Genomic DNA, 20835 nt, shown 5'->3' with positions numbered 1-20835 from the left:
TTTCTATTGCTAAAGCGCCCTTTCTCTCATTGAATATGTAAGGTATTTGAAACGCTTGTGAATAATGAATTAAATTATTACAATTCTGGACAATTTATCTTAAGGTGGACACTTTGATAGTGTCCAAGTTTCAAGATTAAGTCAAGACTAGACAAGCAGACTCGATTCTATAATTGCAGACTTGTCAAGATTTTGTCTGTTTGATTTACTCATTTCATACTAACTGAGTAACTGAAAATACTTTCGAAAAGAGGGAACTTGTTGGTGTGAATTATAAATTAAGCCTCTGCCAATGTCTACACAAGCGATGGGTTTGTTGTGTAATAGGTTCGTTGCGTATATCCGGCATATAAAAGAAGGCGTTGATACTTTACGATGTGTTAGCCAGAAAACCCGTGTATTAAGAGGTCTTTGTACTAAATTGTGCTTAAATATAATATATATGTACATACATTCAATGTGTAAATGTAGCACAAAATTGTCGAAAACCAACAGGGTATTTATTGATTACTTTAAAACAATAACACATTCCGAAGTGTACAAAACAATGAAGTCAACGGTGACGCTACACTACGTCACAAGCTTACGTGTTTAAACACAAAGAAATACTATGTATGTATAAATAAACTTTATTATTGTAAAACGATAAACTAAATAAATATATTTTACTAATCTTGTTGCCCGCGAACACATTGCCCGCGATTTTTTTTCGCCTACGAGCACAATACGCTATCCATTATTTTTCGCAAGTAAATAGAACTTTAATAGTAGTATGTATCAACTCACTCGTTTGGTGCTGCCGTATATCTGTCCCCTGTACCATAGGAGGCACCATTGGCTATGGGCTGGGCCTTGGACCGAGCCTTCGACCCATTAGCCATGGTTCGTTGATTGTTCATTGTAAATCACTTTTAATTTTTATAACACTATTCACATAAGAAATTAATAACACGACGTCTATTTAATCGTACACTATTCACACACAAAGTATTTCAATTCCAGCGAAATGTTTATATTCAGTCAGCAGTGACTACACAATAATTGCGTTCACACGTCTCTCATGATTCACTGCAATCGTTTTAGTGAAACGCAGGAAGCATTTGAGTGGATATCCTTGACAGTAACAAGGTTAAAAAGACCGGTCCTCACAACAACATGAGCTAGCGTTAGGTTTTATATGACTTAAGTAGCTCACTGCAACGGCGCATCTATTGTTTATGAGACATCTGTGAGTTCGTGAACAATAGTTGTGTTGTACGCATCATTATCGTACGACTACTTATACATAATTACGTAGGTACATAAGTCTAATGATTCATTCATAGCACGACTTTGAAAGAAAGTGCTCTACGCTCCTTTGTGCCAATGCCCTAGTTTATAAAGACAATGTCAAATTATTTAATTCTAACGTAAACAGTTTTTTCGCTTGATACTGCGTAGAGTCTACTCAGGAAACCCACAATTCAAATTATAACGTTTTCACACATGTCTATTTCTGACCATATACACATGCTAAACCATTTTAGCATTGCCAAACAGTTGTATCCTACAGCAAACACGAATCGTAGAAACAAATCTTGTCGAAATATTTGAATAACAATTTCTGAACCCCTTGTATCAAGACTATGGAACTTCAGTACCTAAATTATTAAAATATCTATGACCATTTTCGAATAATATACTACTACTATTCTACTAATATGTTTTCCTATAACGCTAAACCACCATCACAGATGGGGCCCGCAGGGCTGATGTCAATCCGAAAATGCGGACTGCCTAGCGGCTTACTAGGGCTCCGGTTCGAAAACCAAGAGTATGAACGGGGTGGTTTTTAGTCAGTAAGAGTCTGGCACTCCCCTCTTGCCTTGATGCAAATTGGAGGATTTTGCTCACTCAAAAAAATGCATCCCATTATTCTGGACAATAATGTTTTATGTTTAAAATTACTGAATGAATTTAGATAAAACTTGACACATATAGGAACATATTCTTTCTTGTTAAAGCGGGTGAAGCCTCTGACTAATCTAGTATTTAGGAACACAAAGAATTTTATGGGCATTCAGTGAAATCTATTCCATATCAAAAAATATTTGACGTTGCGAAGTTCAATAACATAGCAAACATAAACAAGATTTGCTTTTAGACAGAGTTAATACAGGATGACGATAAATCTTGACATATTTCAGTCAGCAACTACGAACACAGACGGTTTGGTAGTTCCTCGTGTGGATTCGATGAATCCACAAGATAAGTGAATCTGCACAATAAATACCTAGAGACATTCATTGAAATTGTGTAAGTTGCATATTAAACTAGGATGCATAGGAACTAGGAACGTAATAAAATTTGTAGTTCAACGAAGCGAACAACAAGCGTTTTCGATTTTTCGTAAACATGCATGTTATATACTTCTAAATAAAGGTAGGTACTGTGCTAACTAGCCATATAAATTGATTACGTTTACATTCTAAGTAAATTTTAAGTACTTTTAAACGATAAGAAAGTAAACTCACTTCCTATCAATATGTGAGTAATGTTAAATATGTATGAGTAATGTAAATGTAACAATAAACATTTACTAGTCACACAATTTCTTCTGGAAAATATCAATATTATCGCATTTGGGTAAATCATCGTCATTAGATACTTATTTAACTTTAATCGTGTTTGTATATGTGATAAGTAACTATGCCTCCTCTTTTGAAATTGTCTAAAAGTGTCGGAGATGGGGCTCAGAGTAGCTTAGGGCGCATGAGAGAGAGGCTGCCAGGAAACGAATCAATATGATTCCAGGAGGAAGAACTTAGGTATTTATGTAGACAACATTTCCTTGTTTTGGAAAATACGAGGAAAAACAACACAAATATTAAACAATAACATTATAACAATTAATCGTTTTAATTAAGGCCAGCCTATAGAATCATACCATGACATTACATTAACGCAAAAATTATATCATCGATGTGAGTTAATTTTAAAATTGTTACGAGTAGGTACACTTTCCATTTTACTAACACAGAAATCTGGGACGGTCAACAAACAAGTCAAACTGGATAAAGTAGTTTACACAACAAATAGAAATTCCGAATTAGTGTTAAACGCGCCGCATTAAGAGTGACTAGCCACCTACGCGATAAAATAACAACCTTGTTACTGTCAGAATATGTTTCATGTGAATGGTATTTTATTATAAGTATCATAAATAGAACGGAAAACACTGCCGACAGCCTACAACTGATGTAAAAGAGCACTGAATGCAGTTTGACATTGAGTACTCGAGTTGACAACACACCATACACAGCACTACAGCAGGTAAACGTCACGTATCAAAAATCGCGGCGATAACCGAATAGTATCAATTAATTAGAGTTTATGTGCGTGCGATATGGATCGGCGAGGGCGTCGCGTATACTGACGCTCTATCGGAGTCGACGGTCGGCTATACATTTAAGGCCCCACAGTACAATCACTTCCCCCGCGGCCAACTAACAGCTGATTTGCCAACTTCAGTAGTCAGTAAGCACAACATACGAACCATACGAGCTAGCCGTTTATCGTGAATTAACTATAACTACTTTTTTTATAACTTTTTAAGTAAACGTAGTGATTGTCTCTTCAGTGACTATGTAGAAGATGACTTAACATGGACTGAAAATTTAATCAGTTTAAAGCAGAATTATTGTTTCTTTTAAATTCTTCAATGGATTGCTATTTTACAAAATATGGTCTCATTAGGTTCAGTTGAGAATCTGATCCTGGAAAATTTTCGGGAACTCCCTATAAGTAATTTGCAATAGTTTGGTTATTTTTACAAACTTTCGTTAATGTCACGTGTTTGTAAAATTTAAATCTACCAAATGACCTGCTCACCTTCAAGCTGTCCTGATAATGGAGATCAGTTAGAAGGATTAACTCCAATGAGTACTTTGATGATGACGATCCTCCATCCTCATACATACGAAGAAAAGATATTTTTATGTGATAAAGAAGCAAACAAACCAAAAATATGAAAATCAATGCCCAAATGCCTGTAAATGCGTTACCCAGGGATAGGCCTTCGGTAACTCTACTACCTCCCCTCATAGACACCTAAACATGTTTCACGTCAATTTTCTGTAGTCTTGTATCACTCCGGTCGAGCTGGCACATTCATAGTTCTGTCCGTGAAATCACGGCTGATACGTGAAGTCGGAAAGTCGAGAGTACCATTGAAACTCGTAAATAGGAAATGATAAGATAGTCCATTTTGGGCTCATTGAATTTGATCTCGTTGTTATGAGAAATATATCAATATGTATTTGTATGAGTTGTATGCCAAAATATAGTCACAGATGAACAGTGCTAAAATGTAAGCAGAATTTTTCAACCCCTGGTGTTTTGTTGTTTTAACACGTTCATCGCGGAAGCCCATTTATGCATCTAGTTAATATGACGCAACGAGATCTATAAGTTCTCGTCGTGATCTATCAGGAATAACGCAACGAGATCCAGCAGATCTCGTACGACTCAGTCACTTCAAACCCCAATAGTTTTATGAAATTTGAATAATTTTATATTTTTTTTGTATGTGTAGGTAGGAGATGATCAGACCTTTCAGTAGGTTTTCATCGCCTCAAGTTATGTCGAAAACAATAATGGATAATTTACAAAATAGAAAAACGAGAACTTTTAGATCTCGTTGAAGATTTTGGAGATTGATTATTTTCATTTTTTACGTTAGGTTCTTCGGAAGAACTAAAAGAAAGTTCTAAAATTTTTCGACAGCGTTTGCGATTCGTCATCCTGATTATAGCGTAATTGATATGCACACATCGAAAGTTGACACGACACTAAATTATTTTCTTGTGAGGATTCGCACGAGATCGCTACGAGATCCTTTAGTTCTCGTTCCGCGCTAGATGTAAAATTTTACTATTTGGTCGCAACGAGACCTATTAGATCTCGTACGTTTTCATTCATAAAAATACTACATCCAATGTACCTAATGTGAACAAAAATATTTGTCTCACTCTATCAGTAAAGAAACATACAGAAATATCATTTGCCGAAATGAGATGGACATAGGATTTCACTTGCGCGATACTAACACGTCACAAACGAGAACTAAAAGGTCTCGTTCCGCGTTGAACGTGTTAATAAAAGGTAGTCTGTATCTTATCTATCTTTATACAAGTTTGCTCAATGTCGGGTCAGTAAGGTGTAAAACTTTTTTTTTGCATTATTTTATACCTTATATTGTGCAGTATACCTACCTATGTTAGAACTCTCTCACTTCACCTAAGGCGGGAGATAAGTCGTTGGATAATTTTCTCCTCTCAACAAAAAACGTACGTTAGAAAATGTTCTACAAACAGAAAAGTAAAACATTATGTTCTGAGAATCTGAATGAAAGAATGCTGCCGCGGTCATGCTCACATATTGCAATTACCATTTAGTAATGGTATTATATACCTACTTTATTCCTCACAAAAAATATACAATGTAGCTTATAGCTTTAGTTTATAGTTGAATCGTGGGTGGTGGTCGGATTTGATCTGTTTATTCTTAGTTCATCTATTTTTATTGAACTACTATTTTTAAACTGGTTAACCAAAGAAAATGCGTTTTTAAGCGACTGTTTCATCGCCTTCCCATAAGTATACCCGATAAGCTTATTGTTAAAGATAGGTTATATAAATTACGGTCTTCATTCTAATTAAGTACATAGTAGCGGCTATCTAGACATTGTCAAACAGGCTCTAAGTAGTAACTAATTTAAGTTACCTATTAAAGGAGGGTTCTTTTTATAAAAATAAATATATATTGTGAGGAGGTTTCTGTCTCTGGAGCCTTAACCACCGGTAGCTTGGACCATGCTCCCGTTACCGGTCGGCTTCTATTTTTATATTTTTCTCCTATTTAAATATGTGTTATTATTTTTTTGTTTCGTATTTTATACGTTGTATTTAAAAATGTTATTTTAGAGAATTCAAAATACATAAGTATATGAAATATATGTAAAAAAGGTTCTGCGATGTTAAAGATATTAATTAATATCATTAAACTGTACATAAAGGATTATCATTAGCACTCGATCGAACAAATTGCTTGGTTTAAAACAAATAAACAGAAAATAACACTAAGGAGTTATAAAACTGCTAAATTGGCCAAAAACTGCAGTTAATAGATTACTGCCTAGCAAGCCAGTAAAATACGTTTGTTAGATTACCTTTACCATTGAGTTAGTAAAAAACAATTTATACATACCTGTGCTCAAGCACTCTTTTATCGAGTAAGGCTGTATGCATTGTGTTAAATGATACTGCGATACTATCGAGTTCAACATTATCCCCTCGTGACAAGGGCTTGTCTACACCGACCTCTGATTTATCAGGTATCTCAACGGCCTCATCGCCAAGGAAAGTAACTACTGGCTTTTTTTTCTTTGATGAAGAATTGGCGCGTGCCCGCAATTCTTGCGGGTTTAGAGGTGGTGTCAGAGGATACGCACTTTCAAAACCGTCTGGCATTTTACTTTTTTTTATTGTAATGTAATATGTAGATAAGTCAATCTAGTTCCAACGCTAAAATACAACTGGCGTCATGAGAATAACACTGAAAACAAGTAGACGATAAAGATAACCTCGCGAGATGATAACTCTTGACCGGGCCAACAAGTGATGTAAATATTAAGTTATAATACTGTGTATTTGTTTTAAACCTTGCAATAAGTAAATGATAGAAGAAATAAATAATCGTATTTTGGGGGCAATTGTTTTCTTCCTAGTTATTATAATCGCGTATATAGCTTACGTTTTGCGTGTGTAGATATGCTACGCCTACACAATACAAAATAATTTTGCTAAGTATGTATGTACTATGTACATATGTGGTTATACCTATCGCATATGTATAAATAGAACAATACAAAGACGTGATCTCTGCTTCAACCTAAAGATAAGGCGACTTTATCACACCTGTTTGAAAATGAAACAATAGAAACAGGTCTAACAAATTGTTAGAGGTAATTCGTAGACGTTATTACGTCTCGAGTTCATAATTAATAATTGCCGATACTGAAGGTTGTATTGTAAATGGCGCCAAGTAATTTACTCCGTAGCAAATCAAGATTTAATTAATAAAGAAGCTGTTACAGCTCTCATTTATTTTCACATCTGTGCATTATATTGTTTCATTATAAATAGCAAATAACGAAAAAAGTTTTGGAGCACATCTGCCCATTAGCAACATATTCACTCTGGCCTTTCATGTGGATGGAAATAGAAATAAATATCAAAAAATTTATGTGGTAGGATAACTTGGATATAACTAAGAAATCCAGCCACTTACATCAAAACAGCAGGCAGTTAACTTGAATGAAAGGCCTGAAGAGAAATTATAATAAATTTAATTTAGTTATCACAAAGAAATGTTTTTCATATTGCCAGTTTTTTTTTTCTGGAGAGTAATGTTATTGTTATATGTAATATGTACACATAGTATTTGTAAACTTCTAGCAGACCCTGCTAACTCTTTTTTGCCTAAAATTTTTTTCTATGCAAAATCAAATATCTTTTTGCTGGCCCAAAGCATAATAACTTCTATTTTTGACAACAAAATATTAAAATTAACAATACATAATGTAATTGTACCTACCTATAAATAATCATGCAGATATTTCGTGTAGATACATAAGTAATAATAAAATATTCTTACCTGTGTTCTGCACGGCGATAGTATTTTTTTGGGAGCTTCTGATTTTCAGGGATTACATCACATTTCTTGATAAACTTACACTCCATATTTTTAAGGGGTTGTTTACAGTTGTTACTTAATAAATTGAAACTTAAACAGAAGTATCTTAAGGTTTGGTGTTTTCTTAAAGTAACATTCAGTAACTTGTACCCGTTCATGCAGGCTTGGATTTCTATTTCTTAGCCTAAAAAAGAAATACTTGGTTAAAATACACATCAAAATATATTCAATAAACTAATTCAGAACAATCAATAAGTTATTTATGTTTATTGTGAGGTAGTTTGTGAATCCAAGAGGAAAATAAAATGTCAAGCAACCTACATTAAATTACATATAACTATGTTTAACTTTATTATATAGAATGTTAGTTGACCTGTAATTCGTGACTATAAGCCCAGAACTGATTGATTCCTATATTTTTTTTAATACTCTGTGTACAAAATATGTAGGTATGGTGTACCTTTAAAAAATAAATATGTCATGCAACAGTAAAATAATACTATAAGTATATTGTGTAGCTATTTGATTTCTTGTAAACAGCCTTTGCAAGTCTAAAATAGCACCTATTTCAACTTATTGTTGTCTTTTTGCCATCTTTCAATTCTGATCTTAATTGAATTTATTATTCATCTTCAATAGCTCATTTTTTAGTCAATATATTACAGAAAATAAATACAATTCTCTTTAATCACTTTAAAAACATATTGCCATGGATACACACAAGTGTTAATTAGCAGTTAATTATGGGTAGCTCACTCGCGGATTCTGTTATTTCGACAGATCTCAATTAGAACCTGTTATTGATGATAGTTAATCACTTATTGACAAGAAAACCAGACAATAAATTACCGCATTTAAAGGCACTTACACGCCATCAACTTGCACGTCAATGAAAACTTTTTTTAATAACCATTACAAAATAAAAAATGTATTAGATAACCACTAACCACCTCACGAAAATAATTCAGAATAGTCTGAAACATTAGCCACAACACATGAAACGGCACGGTATCAGTTCTCACAACTAATAAATAAATCTTTAGTGCCAAACACTAATATTAGCACAGATATATAAATAAATTTCTTTGAACTACTCACAAGTCACCAAAATTAGTAATTACTAACAAGGTATTCAATAAAATTCAATCCAATTAGATTTTTTTTATAAACAGTATATTTTTTTCTTTCCATACAATGTGAAAATTGACTTTATTTAATAATAAGCAAAATCGCTGATCAAATGGTGCAATTACGATGGTTTGTAACATAAAATTGAATCGGATCAGGTGGTGCATTACATTCAGTTTCAGTAACTGCCACTTCTTATATAAATAAATAAATATATACCCGACCCGAAACACAGTTTATATAACGAAAACGATCTTGACAAACTGTCAAGAAAATGTCAGTGACACCATAGACAATAAGAAATATCTATTGTGAAGTGTCAAAAACGTTTTATGAACGAATTTGGTCTAAAATAAAACGCCATGCCGCAAGTTATAAAATATGTTTCAGGATACAGGGCTCAGAATTCGTGTTCAACTAGAGGAGTGGCAATGTTTATAGCACTTTAGGTATAATAAAACAAACAATTTTTTTTTCAATCTTTTATTAAGCAGAAGCCGACTAAAACCATAACTTGAATAAAGAAGGTTTTCTTTAATCTGTGGTATCTCTGTAGCACAGATTACCGAAGTTGGTTGAGTTTGACATTTGACAACTAATACAATAATTTGACAATTTACATTTTATTAAAGTAAAAATTGTGACAATTTTTTTGTATATTATAATGTTAAAAGTTAAAATTTCCATGTAATCTTGCGTACATCTTAATACTGAAATCTGATTTCTGTCCTAAGTATAAATGTAGAAATGGCGTATACCGAAAAGGTGTTATTGAGTGGAACCGCTCTGTCATTTCTATTTTATGAATGTGTTAACTCGGGCAATAGTCAGGTACCTACTCATACTTAATACATTTTGGGAGAATGTGCAATATCATTTTATGTTTCTATATTTTAAACTTATGCGTTTATTTCCAGGAGGGATTCCTAATAGGCGACGTGACTTCAGAAATAACCAACCATATTTCTGACACCCAGAGTGATAACACCCGCCTAGACACTCAAATTAATATAAAAACGGTACTCCCGTTACCTTCAGTATCCCTGTTTTATTTACCAACAGGCAGAATAAAGGAAGACATCCTCTCTGATTTGTTAGCTAGCACTGCCAGTGAAATTGTGGGTTGGTACAAATATAGGAAAAATGCAAACATCAAACCTACTTTCAGAGATAAATTAATATCAAAAGGACTACAAAAATACTTTGAAAAACATCATGGGAAGAAAAATTTTGTGTCATGTAATATATCAAACAAGGCATCAGCTTCCGGATCTACACACACTTTCATGTACAGATTTGGGAAAATCAATTGTTTTGATATGTATGAATACATTGAAGATGTAACAGCGAATTTAGGTGAAAAATACACAGGATACAGGAAAGCATACAAGTCGCCTCCACACAGTATTTTTAGTAAGATTGTAAAGGACAGTAAAGTACAGGTCAACAATACAAGTGAAGCAATATTAACTATTCAAGAAGCTGTGGATGTAAAACTGATCAAAGAAGCTAAAATTGCTGCAAAAAATGAATGTACCATTAGGGAGCTAGAAGCAGAAATTAAGCAGATGGCTACCATTTTATCAGATAAACAATCATTTGAATTACAATCGACATACAACAAGTACATGGAGGAAAAGGCCATGAACAGGGAGGCTGAAATGGCTAAAGCATGTTTAGAAGCATTAAAAATTCCTTTAAAAGTAGACATATTGAATGCAAAAAATGCTCCCAGAAACTCCAATAATATGGACTTGGAGGAAACAGTGCAGTTAATTGAGAATGTTAGTGGTTTAAGTCCTTCATTACTACAAGCCAGTTCATCTAAACAAGGACTTAATTATGCAGCTGCTTTAAAGAGCAAAAATGAAATAGCATCTACCAGTGTAAGTTTTTAAAACATATTTTTTCAAAGTATCATATTTTCACACCTAACTATACTGAGTACTATGCACTGGTACAATAAACCCTGAAATAAACAGATTACTTGCAAGCATTTAACCTCAGTTTTACTGTCATAGTCAGACACATTTAGTAATTAATACTTAAACTATTTCATTAGTAACCTTTTTTATCTGAAAATAATTGCAATGTATTAAGACAATTTAACTAAGTTACTACCTAAGTAGACTCGTTAAATTAGTAATTAAATTACCTTAAGTACTGTAGTAAGGGAGCATACCTAAAATTAATACATTTTTATTCTATTTGCAGAAAGAACAAAATCACAGTGAAGATTTAATTATTTTTGATGTGGAAGACAACCACAACACAAATGTGAAAAAGACAGTGAAAGTGAATGAAGAAATAAACTGTGGTGATAGTTCACCAGAATATTAAAAAGTGCCTTTACAACTTAAGTTTTTAAATAAATGTAGAATAAGTTACCTTAAAATATAAGTGAATCTTGTAACTATTCTGTCTCTTGTTTGTTACTAGTAATACTCAGAATGTTTTGTAAAGATTATTGTATACATTATGATTCTTCAATGCACATTGTTTATGTTTAATGCAGACAGGCATCTATTGCTGTATTCACTTCTTGTTGTTGTTTTATCTCATTTACTTAATTCTATCATAAGTTACTGTATGCTGGCTGATAAAGATGTTAATGCTTAGCATTGGGTTATTATTGACTTCAATGTTTTCTACTTACTTTTAATGTTCCGTTTTATTGTTAGGATTGCATAAATACAAATGTAAATAAAGCCGTTGAGTCATTTAATTACATCCGAATTTTACTTTTATGTGAAAAACTAATTGTCATAATGTCTGCTAAAAAAGAACATTCCTAACTGTTAAAAAATCAAATATGTGTGTTTAATATGTACTTAATGTAATCAAGCAAATTAGGACTGTTGGTAAATCAATTAATTCATCTTCATCTAATGACTAATTATTATTAAATCATTACCTATATCAATATTTTTTGTAAAAATGTTTGTCTGGCAAAATAATTATTCCAAGTTTCTAATAAATACTTTAATTTTCAATCATATAAACATGGCATATAAAAATTAAAACATAATTTATAAATAAAATCACATTTAAACAAATTCTTTTAAAGGTGAAAAGGATTGTTGGACTTTCTTTATTTGCAAAATATTTTTTATGAGTATTCATTTCATATTTAACAATTGTATGCTTAAGCAATTCCTTATCACTTACATAAATCTTCTCTTATAATTGCACACAAAAAAATTACAAATACTAAAATAATGTAAATAAATAAATTACATCTATGATGTAAATTGGGAATGTTTTTATGGAATGTCATGTTACAATACTTTTTATATTGGTATGCTTTTAAAATGACTTTTATCAAGCTTCGGCTAAGCACTGAATGTTAACCAGATTCGGACTAGATGTTCAATATTTTTACTAATTTCATAGATTGAATAAGCCCACTTTTGTACATGTACTCAAAAGTTCAACATTTAAAGAGAAAAAGGAGAAGAGAAGCTAATACTAATAGATACTGACATTAGTTAATAATAATAAGTATACAGAGTATATGTCCCAAATAAAGCATTTCATGTTAAATGTTGCCAAGACGAGATTTTATAGCTCGCACTGTGAAAAACTGATCCCGTGTAGATAAGTTCTAACCCTATAAAGAACATTTTTGTTAAAAAATTCAAATTAAAAATCTATTCAATCTTCTGTGCGGCCAACTTTAATATGTACTTAATGTAATCAAGCAAATTTTTTGTGGGGACTGTTGGTTCACCTAAAAACTCAATTTATAAGAAAATTGGAATCGTAATTCAATCTAATGACAATAAAATTAAAACACTATTATCTAATCATTTACCTACTATACTAACAATTTTTGTAAAAATGTTTGTCTCCGCGAAAATAATTATTCCAAGTTTCTAATAGAATCAATGACGTCTGCCCTCGCGCGTTGCCCGCGTTCGGGTGCCGCGCTCGCTGACGGGCCGATTATTTTTAGCTAACGAGGGGGCAGGCGGCGGGCGTTGGCATACTATACTTAATTTATGTTCAAAAGTATAGGTTGATTAATAAACACTTACCGAAGTGAAGTGTAGTAATATTAATATCTAACTTATGGGTAGGATAATGTTTTGATTTGATGAAACAAATGTTCTATGTACTTGTGTAAGGTGATCTCAAGCAGGAAATAGGGAATTAAGTTTCCCTATTTCAGATTTTTACCCCTCCGCGGCTTTCAGACCTCTATTTGTCTCGAACAAACTTTCACCCCCTTTTAAGGGGTTGGGGGGTAAAAGTAATTTCAATATTTAACAATTGTTGTTTGCTACTAATACTAGCACATACCAAATTTCAGTTTTCTAGGACTTCAGGAAGTCACCTTACATAATTTTTTATAATCATGCAGTGAAAAAATTACAAATGACTAAATCGGGGTATTTTAATATCAATAAATTAAAGTATAAGAGCTATGCAATTGAAACTTTAGAGGTTTATTCGGAATGTTACCACTTTATGACATGTCATATTACTGAAAATTATATTTATCTGGTATAACCCAAACTCAAGTTTTGAAGGTTCAAAAATACTTGAAGCGCTTCGAGCATGTTAGGTACCAGCGCTTCGCTTGACTCGATTTTCAATACCGTAATTAATTTCATAGATTGAATAAGCCCACTTTTGTACATGTACTCAAAAGTTCAACATTTAAAGAGAAAAAGGAGAAGAGAAGCTAATACTAATAGATACTGACATTAGTTAATAATAATAAGTATACAGAGTATACTAAATACAAGTCTATGCATGAGTACAACTGGAAAATGTGATAATACTTATCATATTGTCATCACACTGTGTTAACAAGTACCCATTAACAAACTAGCGATAATCTACACAAATAACAGCAAAGTATACTTAAATGCTAAGTACAACACAGTAAATGACAATTTCATACTGTTATAACACACAATATTAGATGGATAACTTACTTTCTTTGAATAGAAATTCCAATTAGAACTAGTAAAGAAGAGTTTACTAGGTATCCACTTTTAGGTTCCTAACTTGCAACTTATAGGTAGGGGGAATTCAAGAACTACTTATTTTTCTAATTAATTAGGAAATTATTTGGCAGTAATATGATATTACACTACAATATCATGGCAAGATATAGTCGATATACAAGTTGTAATTGTAGAGAACATAAATATCTTTCAAAATATTTATAGCAGATCGGCCGCTCCTGCACCCATCTCTCCAGCCAGTTCGTGCACAGTGTGTGCGAGGCGTCGTGCCTGCTGCACTGCGGTAGATGCCGGTAACAAGCCCAAGTGGATACAGATTAGTTCCTTCACTGTAATGCCACGAGAGTCACCTGGGAACGCCAGTTCTGTTAGTTGCCTGCAACAAAATATTTACATTAGCAGTGAATATTTCACATACACGTATTATCATGTCTTCCATTGGAGCCAGCAAAGACCATAATATGACGATTCCAGCATACGTCTTTCGATTAATCTATGTTCATTTATTCTGGTAAAAATAAATATAACGCAAGATCTTGTTTATGTTAATGTAGGCGTAGGCCTAATAGGTAGGTAGGTTCATGTTTGTATTATTCTATTACGCCTGGCAATCGCTAAGTATGTAAGTGTTACCTGTAGAAGGAGCCCTGTATGTCCCCGGGCGGGGGCAGCGCGCGCACGGCGGCGGGGTGCGGCGGCGCGGCGGGGCGCACGGGCTGCGCGCGCCGCTCCCACCACAGCAGCGCGCACGCGTGCAGCGCGCCGCGCCGCCACGTGCCCGCGCAGTACCCCTCGCGCACCACGCACAGGCTGCGGCACACCGCGCGCCGGACCTTGCACAACATAGGTACACATTATTCTTTACACACATTTCGACTGGAGCTCAGGATTTCTCAAATCAGAGATTGGTTCAGTAGTGATATCTCTGCTTTACAGATAACCGAAGTGTGACTGACACTCCTTCCAAAAGGTCGGAACGCATTTGTTAGGTTCAGCTCACACCGACACTCGACGCTAAACGTCTCGCGTTTAAATACGCAATTTCTAAATTCATGAAGACTGAAATAAGAATATCAAGGAGAAATAAACGGAGAAAAGTTATTAGGATCTAAATTCTAAATCAGTTTACAATTTACCAACTTGATATTGAGGCTTACCGTTTCTGGTGCTAGCATGTCAGCGCAATCAGCCATATCGGGAGCCAAGAATCTTCCAGCGGTACGGTCCACGTAGATGAAGTGGATAAGCCCGGGGAACTCCTCCACATACTTGTGCAGCGTTAGGGAACAACTCGCGTCTGACTCGCCCGTGCTCTTGCAGACACTTCACATTAAGCGAAATAATCGATTCGAATATGATGAAAAATTGATTTGTGACATAGATACAATATTTTTATAACAAGCCACTTTGTCGGCTGGGTTAGTTAGAGCATGAAAATTAAAAAAGCCTTTAGTAGAAGAAGAAAAAAGTTCTGTCACAAAACAACTTGAATGATTAAAATTAATGGGTTACAATGTAGAACAGGGGACCGTAACTTAAAGTATGACTTTCTAACTTAGATAGTCTTTTATATTTTGTAATTAGTGTAAAAACACAATGTGAAATACTTATAGGTACATTCCTTAACCTTTTGAACGCCAGAGCGTAAACACATCGGCGCCCCTTCTACGCCAAGCCACAAATTCAGTACAAAAACCTACAAAAAAAATAGTGATTCCAACATCTTAACGAAAAGTTATCGATAACCAATGAATCCGTGCTTTTCGTTCTATATTTTTAAATAAATATTATTCGTTGCATTGGTCTTTTATTTAACTTGACCCTATTTGGTATCATACTATCATTAAACAGCAGTTACTAAGTTCTAAGCAACCTAAAAGCAAACATTAGAACTACAAACGAATAAATCAATAATATAATAAGGTACATCACTAATCTGGTTCGTGACGTCATCCGCCGACGTGAAGACACGTCTCTGGCGTGGCTGGCACGACTTTTGACAACTTTCTCGCATGCGAGTAGGGATGTGATCATGTGATATTGTGGTACATAAAAATAATAATATTTTATTATTTAAAACAATTTAATCATCACTACATAGTATAAAACAAAGTCGCTTTTTCTGTCATGTTGTATGTCCCTATGAACGCTTAAATCTTTAAAACTACGCAACGGATTTTGATGCGGTTTTTTTTAATAGATAGAGTAACTCATGAGGAAGGTTTTTATGTATAATACAGGTATAATATATCACCATTGCACCCATGCGAAGCTGGGGCGGGTCGCTAGTTTTACATATAATTATTAGTCGGATTCTTCGAAACTTGGCAAACTTATGTCATCCAAGTCCTTTTGCTGTTCAAATTTTAATATTACCACCGATCATAATAATAAATGTAGTAAAGCACTAGCAGACTCCCGTAGCGCTAATGACGTCACCGCTTGACGTCCATTCCCGTCTGTGGCGTACAGGTAACTGTCTATGAGCTCTTACATAGGGATGCGCGAGAGTGGACAGTAAACTATCGATTTAAGGATATCAATTATAAGTTCTTTTCCACATTTTTTTAAATATTATACATTAGGAATATTCAGATACGAATATTTGTCAGTAAAAAGTAATTGTCAAAGTAATAGTAAGCTACTTTCAATAAAATATTTCATAAATTTGGAATATAAGTTACCTTACCTACCCATCACTAGCTGACGTGTCTTGACGTCTGTGGCGTGGGGAAATACACAATTTTACGGATTTCGATTAGCAATATTTGACGATTGTTTTTTCTTGTGAATTCAAATAATGAATATATTTTTGTGTCAATTTACAATATTTCACTAAAGTAGTTTGAAATAATAGGAAAAAGAAACACAGAAAACTTAATTTAGTATATTTATTTTGTATTTAAAAAATGTCGTTTTCTTGACGTCTATAGACGTCGGTGGCGTGTTTGGCACGATTTCGTTAGACGTCTATAAACGTCCGTGGCGTTCAAAAGGTTAAGTTACGATGCCCATTTCACCTTGAATGAGTCTAAAGTAGATATAAAATATTGGTACCTACTCAAAACAAGTTAATCACTTTGAGTGAACTGAAATAACACTTGAAATGACCTACATAGTACGTTTCTTATCTGCCTTAAGCACCTATGTTATTTATATCTAGGTGCAAAACACTGAGCAAATTATTTTATAAGCCTGACTGTTTTGATGTATGTTTTGGTATACAAGCAGACTTATGTAGGTCTTCTTTCAAAAGTAAGACAAATTATATAAAAGAAATACCTTATTGATTTTAATAGATGTATCTATAGATATAGATACCTAGAAAAAAATTACGAACCCTGGCTTTTCTTAGGTAGGTACTTGTTAATGTAAATTTGTTCACGGCTCAAATAGCCATACAGCTTAAACCTTGTGCATTGTGATCTCATATCGCAAAGGCAAGCTATGATTGTTCAAGTTTTAGTCCCAAACACCCAAAGCGCAAATAAATAAAAATAAATTCCGCTATGAAAAGGATATGATCCCAAGCTGAAGTATCTCTTTGCTTTTACACAAAGGAACTCAACGTAAGGGGACAATGTGGTTCTTAAATTCTTCAATGGTTGTTCCATCTTTAAACTTGGTATGTCTGGCTTCAGTTGCTCGATCACTGCTTCAAGTGCGGTATGCATTGCCGTGGCTGTTGTCTCAGGAGTTAATGGGGTCGTAGTCGTACAAGACTTGCGCAGTTCCAGCATACGACTTGTTAGACGAGCACACAGATTAGCATTTGCTTTGTTTTTGCGAAGTGCGTCTGTTGTCTGAAGGAATAAGTAACAATATAATTTGTACCAATTATTACACACTTAGTAATGCCATAATCTAAAATGTTCCTGAATTTTACCTTTTTTAAAGATGCTTCTAATGAGTCCAAAGTGTTGGGCAACAGTTCCAAATTCCTTTGCAACAACAGTCTTCTTAAATTAGAGAGTATTTGATTTGCCATATAAGCCGAAACACCAACTTCCCTGAAACGATAAAATTAGTGTTGAGTAACTCGATTTTGTTTTTTCGATAAAATAGGTTGGATGAAGTATGTCTGTAATAGTTACTGTTGCTACTACCATATTTGTTCTAAATAGATGAAGGTCTTCAACTTTCAAATTGGAAATCTTCTAAGTTCTGTTGGACTAACATAATAAATATGTCCTATCACCCTTCGTTTAATTAAATAGGTTAAAAGTGTTTAGCAATTACCTCAAATCCATATCAACAACGACAGCGAAAGTGATTCTGGGTGCGACTTCAGCGAGGTGTATAGAATGCGGCGCACAAGGGCTGCCTGTGGGTCCCGCGCATAGATTTACGACGGCACTATTTTCCGTTGACAACCCTGGAAATATACATTGTGTATTTAAATTCTTTGAACAAGTAAAACTTGATATTTTGCTGTAAAAAGCACATTTCTGTGCTTCTATCCTGTTGCTGCCAATAAATACAGTGAGAATGAGAATTGACGAGACATAGTTCTACCCACTCGTGCGAAATCGGTAAAAATAATAACAAATCAAATAATGAAACACTTACAAGGCAATCGGACAATTTGGGAATCATTTTCATCAGAGTCTTCATTGCCAACATCCTTCCAGTATTCTTGAGCTGCTATGCATTGAATACTTAGTAAAATTAAATCAGGCGGCGACAAGTCTTCGCTTCCGCGACTGAAATATAAACGAGAAATTAGAAATGAATTATACATAATACAGAAAAAAGTTAAGTATTTTTTCCAGGCAAATTAATTATGAGACCCTGGTGAGGCTTGAAATCAGTCGAGTTACGTCGTCGTGAGTAAAACATTATCAATTTGTTACCTGGAATAAAGTGCCAGAAGCTTGTCTCCTACAAACAACATAAGATGACTATGTTGGTATGGCAGCTTGATGTCTTTTGAAGCACTTTTGAGGGCATTTAGTGCAGCCATGGTGGCGCCACTCTCTCCAATCACACCATTAGCTCCTGGTATAGTGTCACCTTTGGTGCGACTTTCTAAGAGAACTGAGAGCCAATCTTGATATATTGTGGAATGCAGTCTGTAATGTTACATTTGTCAGTTGTAATACAAGTTTGACAGGCTTTAAAATAGTGACCACTAAACAAACCAGGTCTATATTTCAGTATATGCTAATTATAGCTATTTACAAATGTATTTAAGACTTACAGATTAACATTTTGGCCACAAATGTGTTGCACAAATGTTTTGAAATCCAACAGTTCTCTATGAGCATCATCAACATTGTCTTCACTGATTATCACAAATACATGATCCAGCCACTGTAGAATAATATTGATAGATTAGTTAAATAAAATATCATTAGCATCATTGTCTTATAAAACAAACTTTGAATATGTTACAACTTTTAATCCCTGAAGAGAGAGGCACTTTTTTTTGATGAGGGAAAATCAAGTCAAAACAAAGTCTTTTCCCTCCTTGGGCGAGGCGAGAGAGTGTCTGACTCTTACTGACTAAAAACCAGCCCATTCCTACTACTATTTTTCAACTCGGAGCCTAGCCTGAGAGCTAGTTAGATCGGAGCTCCATGTCAGAAGAGATCTGCATAAGTGTAAAATTACACTATAATACCAACATGAGTTCTATGTGATAGGAGATAAGCATATTGATAAATACCTGGCATAATTCTAGACTTCTATGTTACTGCTAAGAATTAAAAAAAATAACAAATAAGGCAATAATTAAGTTACCAACCTAGGCATGGAAATTTAGAGCCATTTCTGAGCAGCTACTGGAAGAGGCAGTGAATCACTGACATAAAAAATAATAAAACAATATCAGACTATTACCTCATCAAATACTATAGTAGTCTTGTCTTTACATTGCATGGATGAGTATGTGTTGCCAAACTGTGCAGCCATCACCCGCTGAGATGTTATTATTGGGGCCAGGAGCTGAGACACTGTATTGTTGTCCGTTACATCATTCTGATTCTCCTGTGGAAGATTATTTTTTATACATTATTTATTTTAAAGATATAAGCACATATAAGAAGCCTCATTGATGGCTTGCCTGCAGTGAGGATGTCTTTTCAGCTCATTGATTTCCAATTGGATTTAAAAAGATTTAATGAGAAATTTTTAGTACATAAATGAAGGCTTCATAAGTCAACAGTTTCCATTTTAAAGTAGCATAGAACTTGTTTACAAGCTTTATAATTAAAAAAACAGCAAAAACCTGTTTTACTTGGACATTTTAAATGGGAAAGAATAAGTGACAAATATAGATGATAATTGAAAATACAAGTACTTGCCTGTACACTAAAGGTCTTCATACGCTCAATGAAAACATCATCCCATTTTCCAAACACCAAATCATTAACACTATCAAATACAAGGGCAGCTTTCATTTTGATTACTTAATAATTAATTTCTAGATTGACTAATCTTTATTAAATGCATCAAATATTGATACTATCATATAAATACAAGGGATAGATTGGTTTCAAATAAAATTCTTTAGAGCGAATGAAAACGAATCAAAAAGCAATACAAATTCGACCGACTCTCGCTTTTACACAGGTACACATACAACCAAATACGAGTGCCTGACACTGGCAATGACACAGGAATTGACGTACTTTGACAATGACGTTGACGTATAATAGTATGTGTTACCAAGTCTTGAAAATATTTACCTCTAAAAGTCAAATACCTACAGTAAAGGCGCCAAATAGCAACGTCACGCCTTTTATCCCCGAAGGGGTAGGCAGAGGTGCACATTACGACACGTAATGCCGCTATACGATGTACACCCACTTTTCACCATTTGTGTTATAAGTCCCATGTAATAGGAGGTGACCCTATTACCATAAAACTACTGGACACAATTCCAGACTCCGTGCTACTACTGAGAAATTTTCGAAAAACCGAAAAAAGCCTAGTGATACTTTGCTCGACCCAGGAATCGAACTCGAGACCTCTTGTCCGGCAGTCGCACTTGCGA

At 34.2% G+C, this 20835-nt stretch overlaps 3 protein-coding genes across 11 annotated transcripts in view; 1 reads left to right on the top strand and 2 right to left on the bottom strand.

Annotated features, from left to right (window-relative positions):
- The window catches only part of LOC118276080 (cytosolic purine 5'-nucleotidase), a 29734-nt gene extending 20569 nt beyond the window's left edge, over nucleotides 1–9165 (bottom strand). Inside the window, exons 1-2 of one of the 8 annotated variants that reach the window (XM_035594236.2) lie at nucleotides 8833–9165; nucleotides 7696–7918 (exon numbers count right to left, since the gene is read on the bottom strand). In XM_035594236.2, coding sequence (XP_035450129.2) covers nucleotides 7696–7892 — 197 coding nt within the window. In that variant the 5' untranslated portion in view covers nucleotides 7893–7918; nucleotides 8833–9165. Of the gene's footprint in view, nucleotides 1–786; nucleotides 1195–3225; nucleotides 3248–3292; nucleotides 3417–6246; nucleotides 6588–7695; nucleotides 7919–8602 lie in introns of those variants that run through there. The other 7 variants (XM_035594237.2, XM_050707456.1, XM_035594240.2 and 4 more) reach the window with 7 other exon arrangements.
- Nucleotides 9166–9431: 266 nt separating this feature from the next.
- On the top strand, nucleotides 9432–11590 carry LOC118276082 (BRISC complex subunit FAM175B). Its single transcript, XM_035594243.2, has 3 exons — nucleotides 9432–9693; nucleotides 9780–10748; nucleotides 11077–11590. Exons 1-3 carry the CDS (start codon nucleotides 9610–9612, stop codon nucleotides 11200–11202), a joined length of 1179 nt encoding a protein of 392 aa, XP_035450136.2. The 5' UTR covers nucleotides 9432–9609; the 3' UTR covers nucleotides 11203–11590.
- Nucleotides 11591–13452: 1862 nt separating this feature from the next.
- LOC118276334 (BLOC-3 complex member HPS1) lies at nucleotides 13453–20448 on the bottom strand. Of its 2 annotated transcripts, none has more exons than XM_035594603.2 (11): nucleotides 20144–20448; nucleotides 19680–19826; nucleotides 19039–19151; nucleotides 18692–18910; nucleotides 18408–18541; nucleotides 18078–18213; nucleotides 17725–17848; nucleotides 17361–17641; nucleotides 14996–15152; nucleotides 14472–14671; nucleotides 13453–14214 (listed from the first exon to the last, which is right to left on the bottom strand). In XM_035594603.2, the coding sequence occupies exons 1-11, from the start codon at nucleotides 20237–20239 to the stop codon at nucleotides 14037–14039; spliced, it is 1785 nt and encodes a 594-aa protein (XP_035450496.2). In that variant the 5' UTR covers nucleotides 20240–20448; the 3' UTR covers nucleotides 13453–14036. The 2 variants fall into 2 exon arrangements, with proteins under 2 accessions (XP_035450496.2, XP_050563173.1); XM_050707216.1 differs by having other exon boundaries at nucleotides 14996–15147; nucleotides 17362–17641.
- Between the last annotated feature and the right edge of the window lie 387 nt (nucleotides 20449–20835).

The sequence above is a fragment of the Spodoptera frugiperda genome, chromosome 31 (assembly GCF_023101765.2).
Source record: "Spodoptera frugiperda isolate SF20-4 chromosome 31, AGI-APGP_CSIRO_Sfru_2.0, whole genome shotgun sequence".
Taxonomy (NCBI): domain Eukaryota; kingdom Metazoa; phylum Arthropoda; class Insecta; order Lepidoptera; family Noctuidae; genus Spodoptera; species Spodoptera frugiperda.
This window is presented reverse-complemented; position numbering and strand designations above follow the sequence as displayed.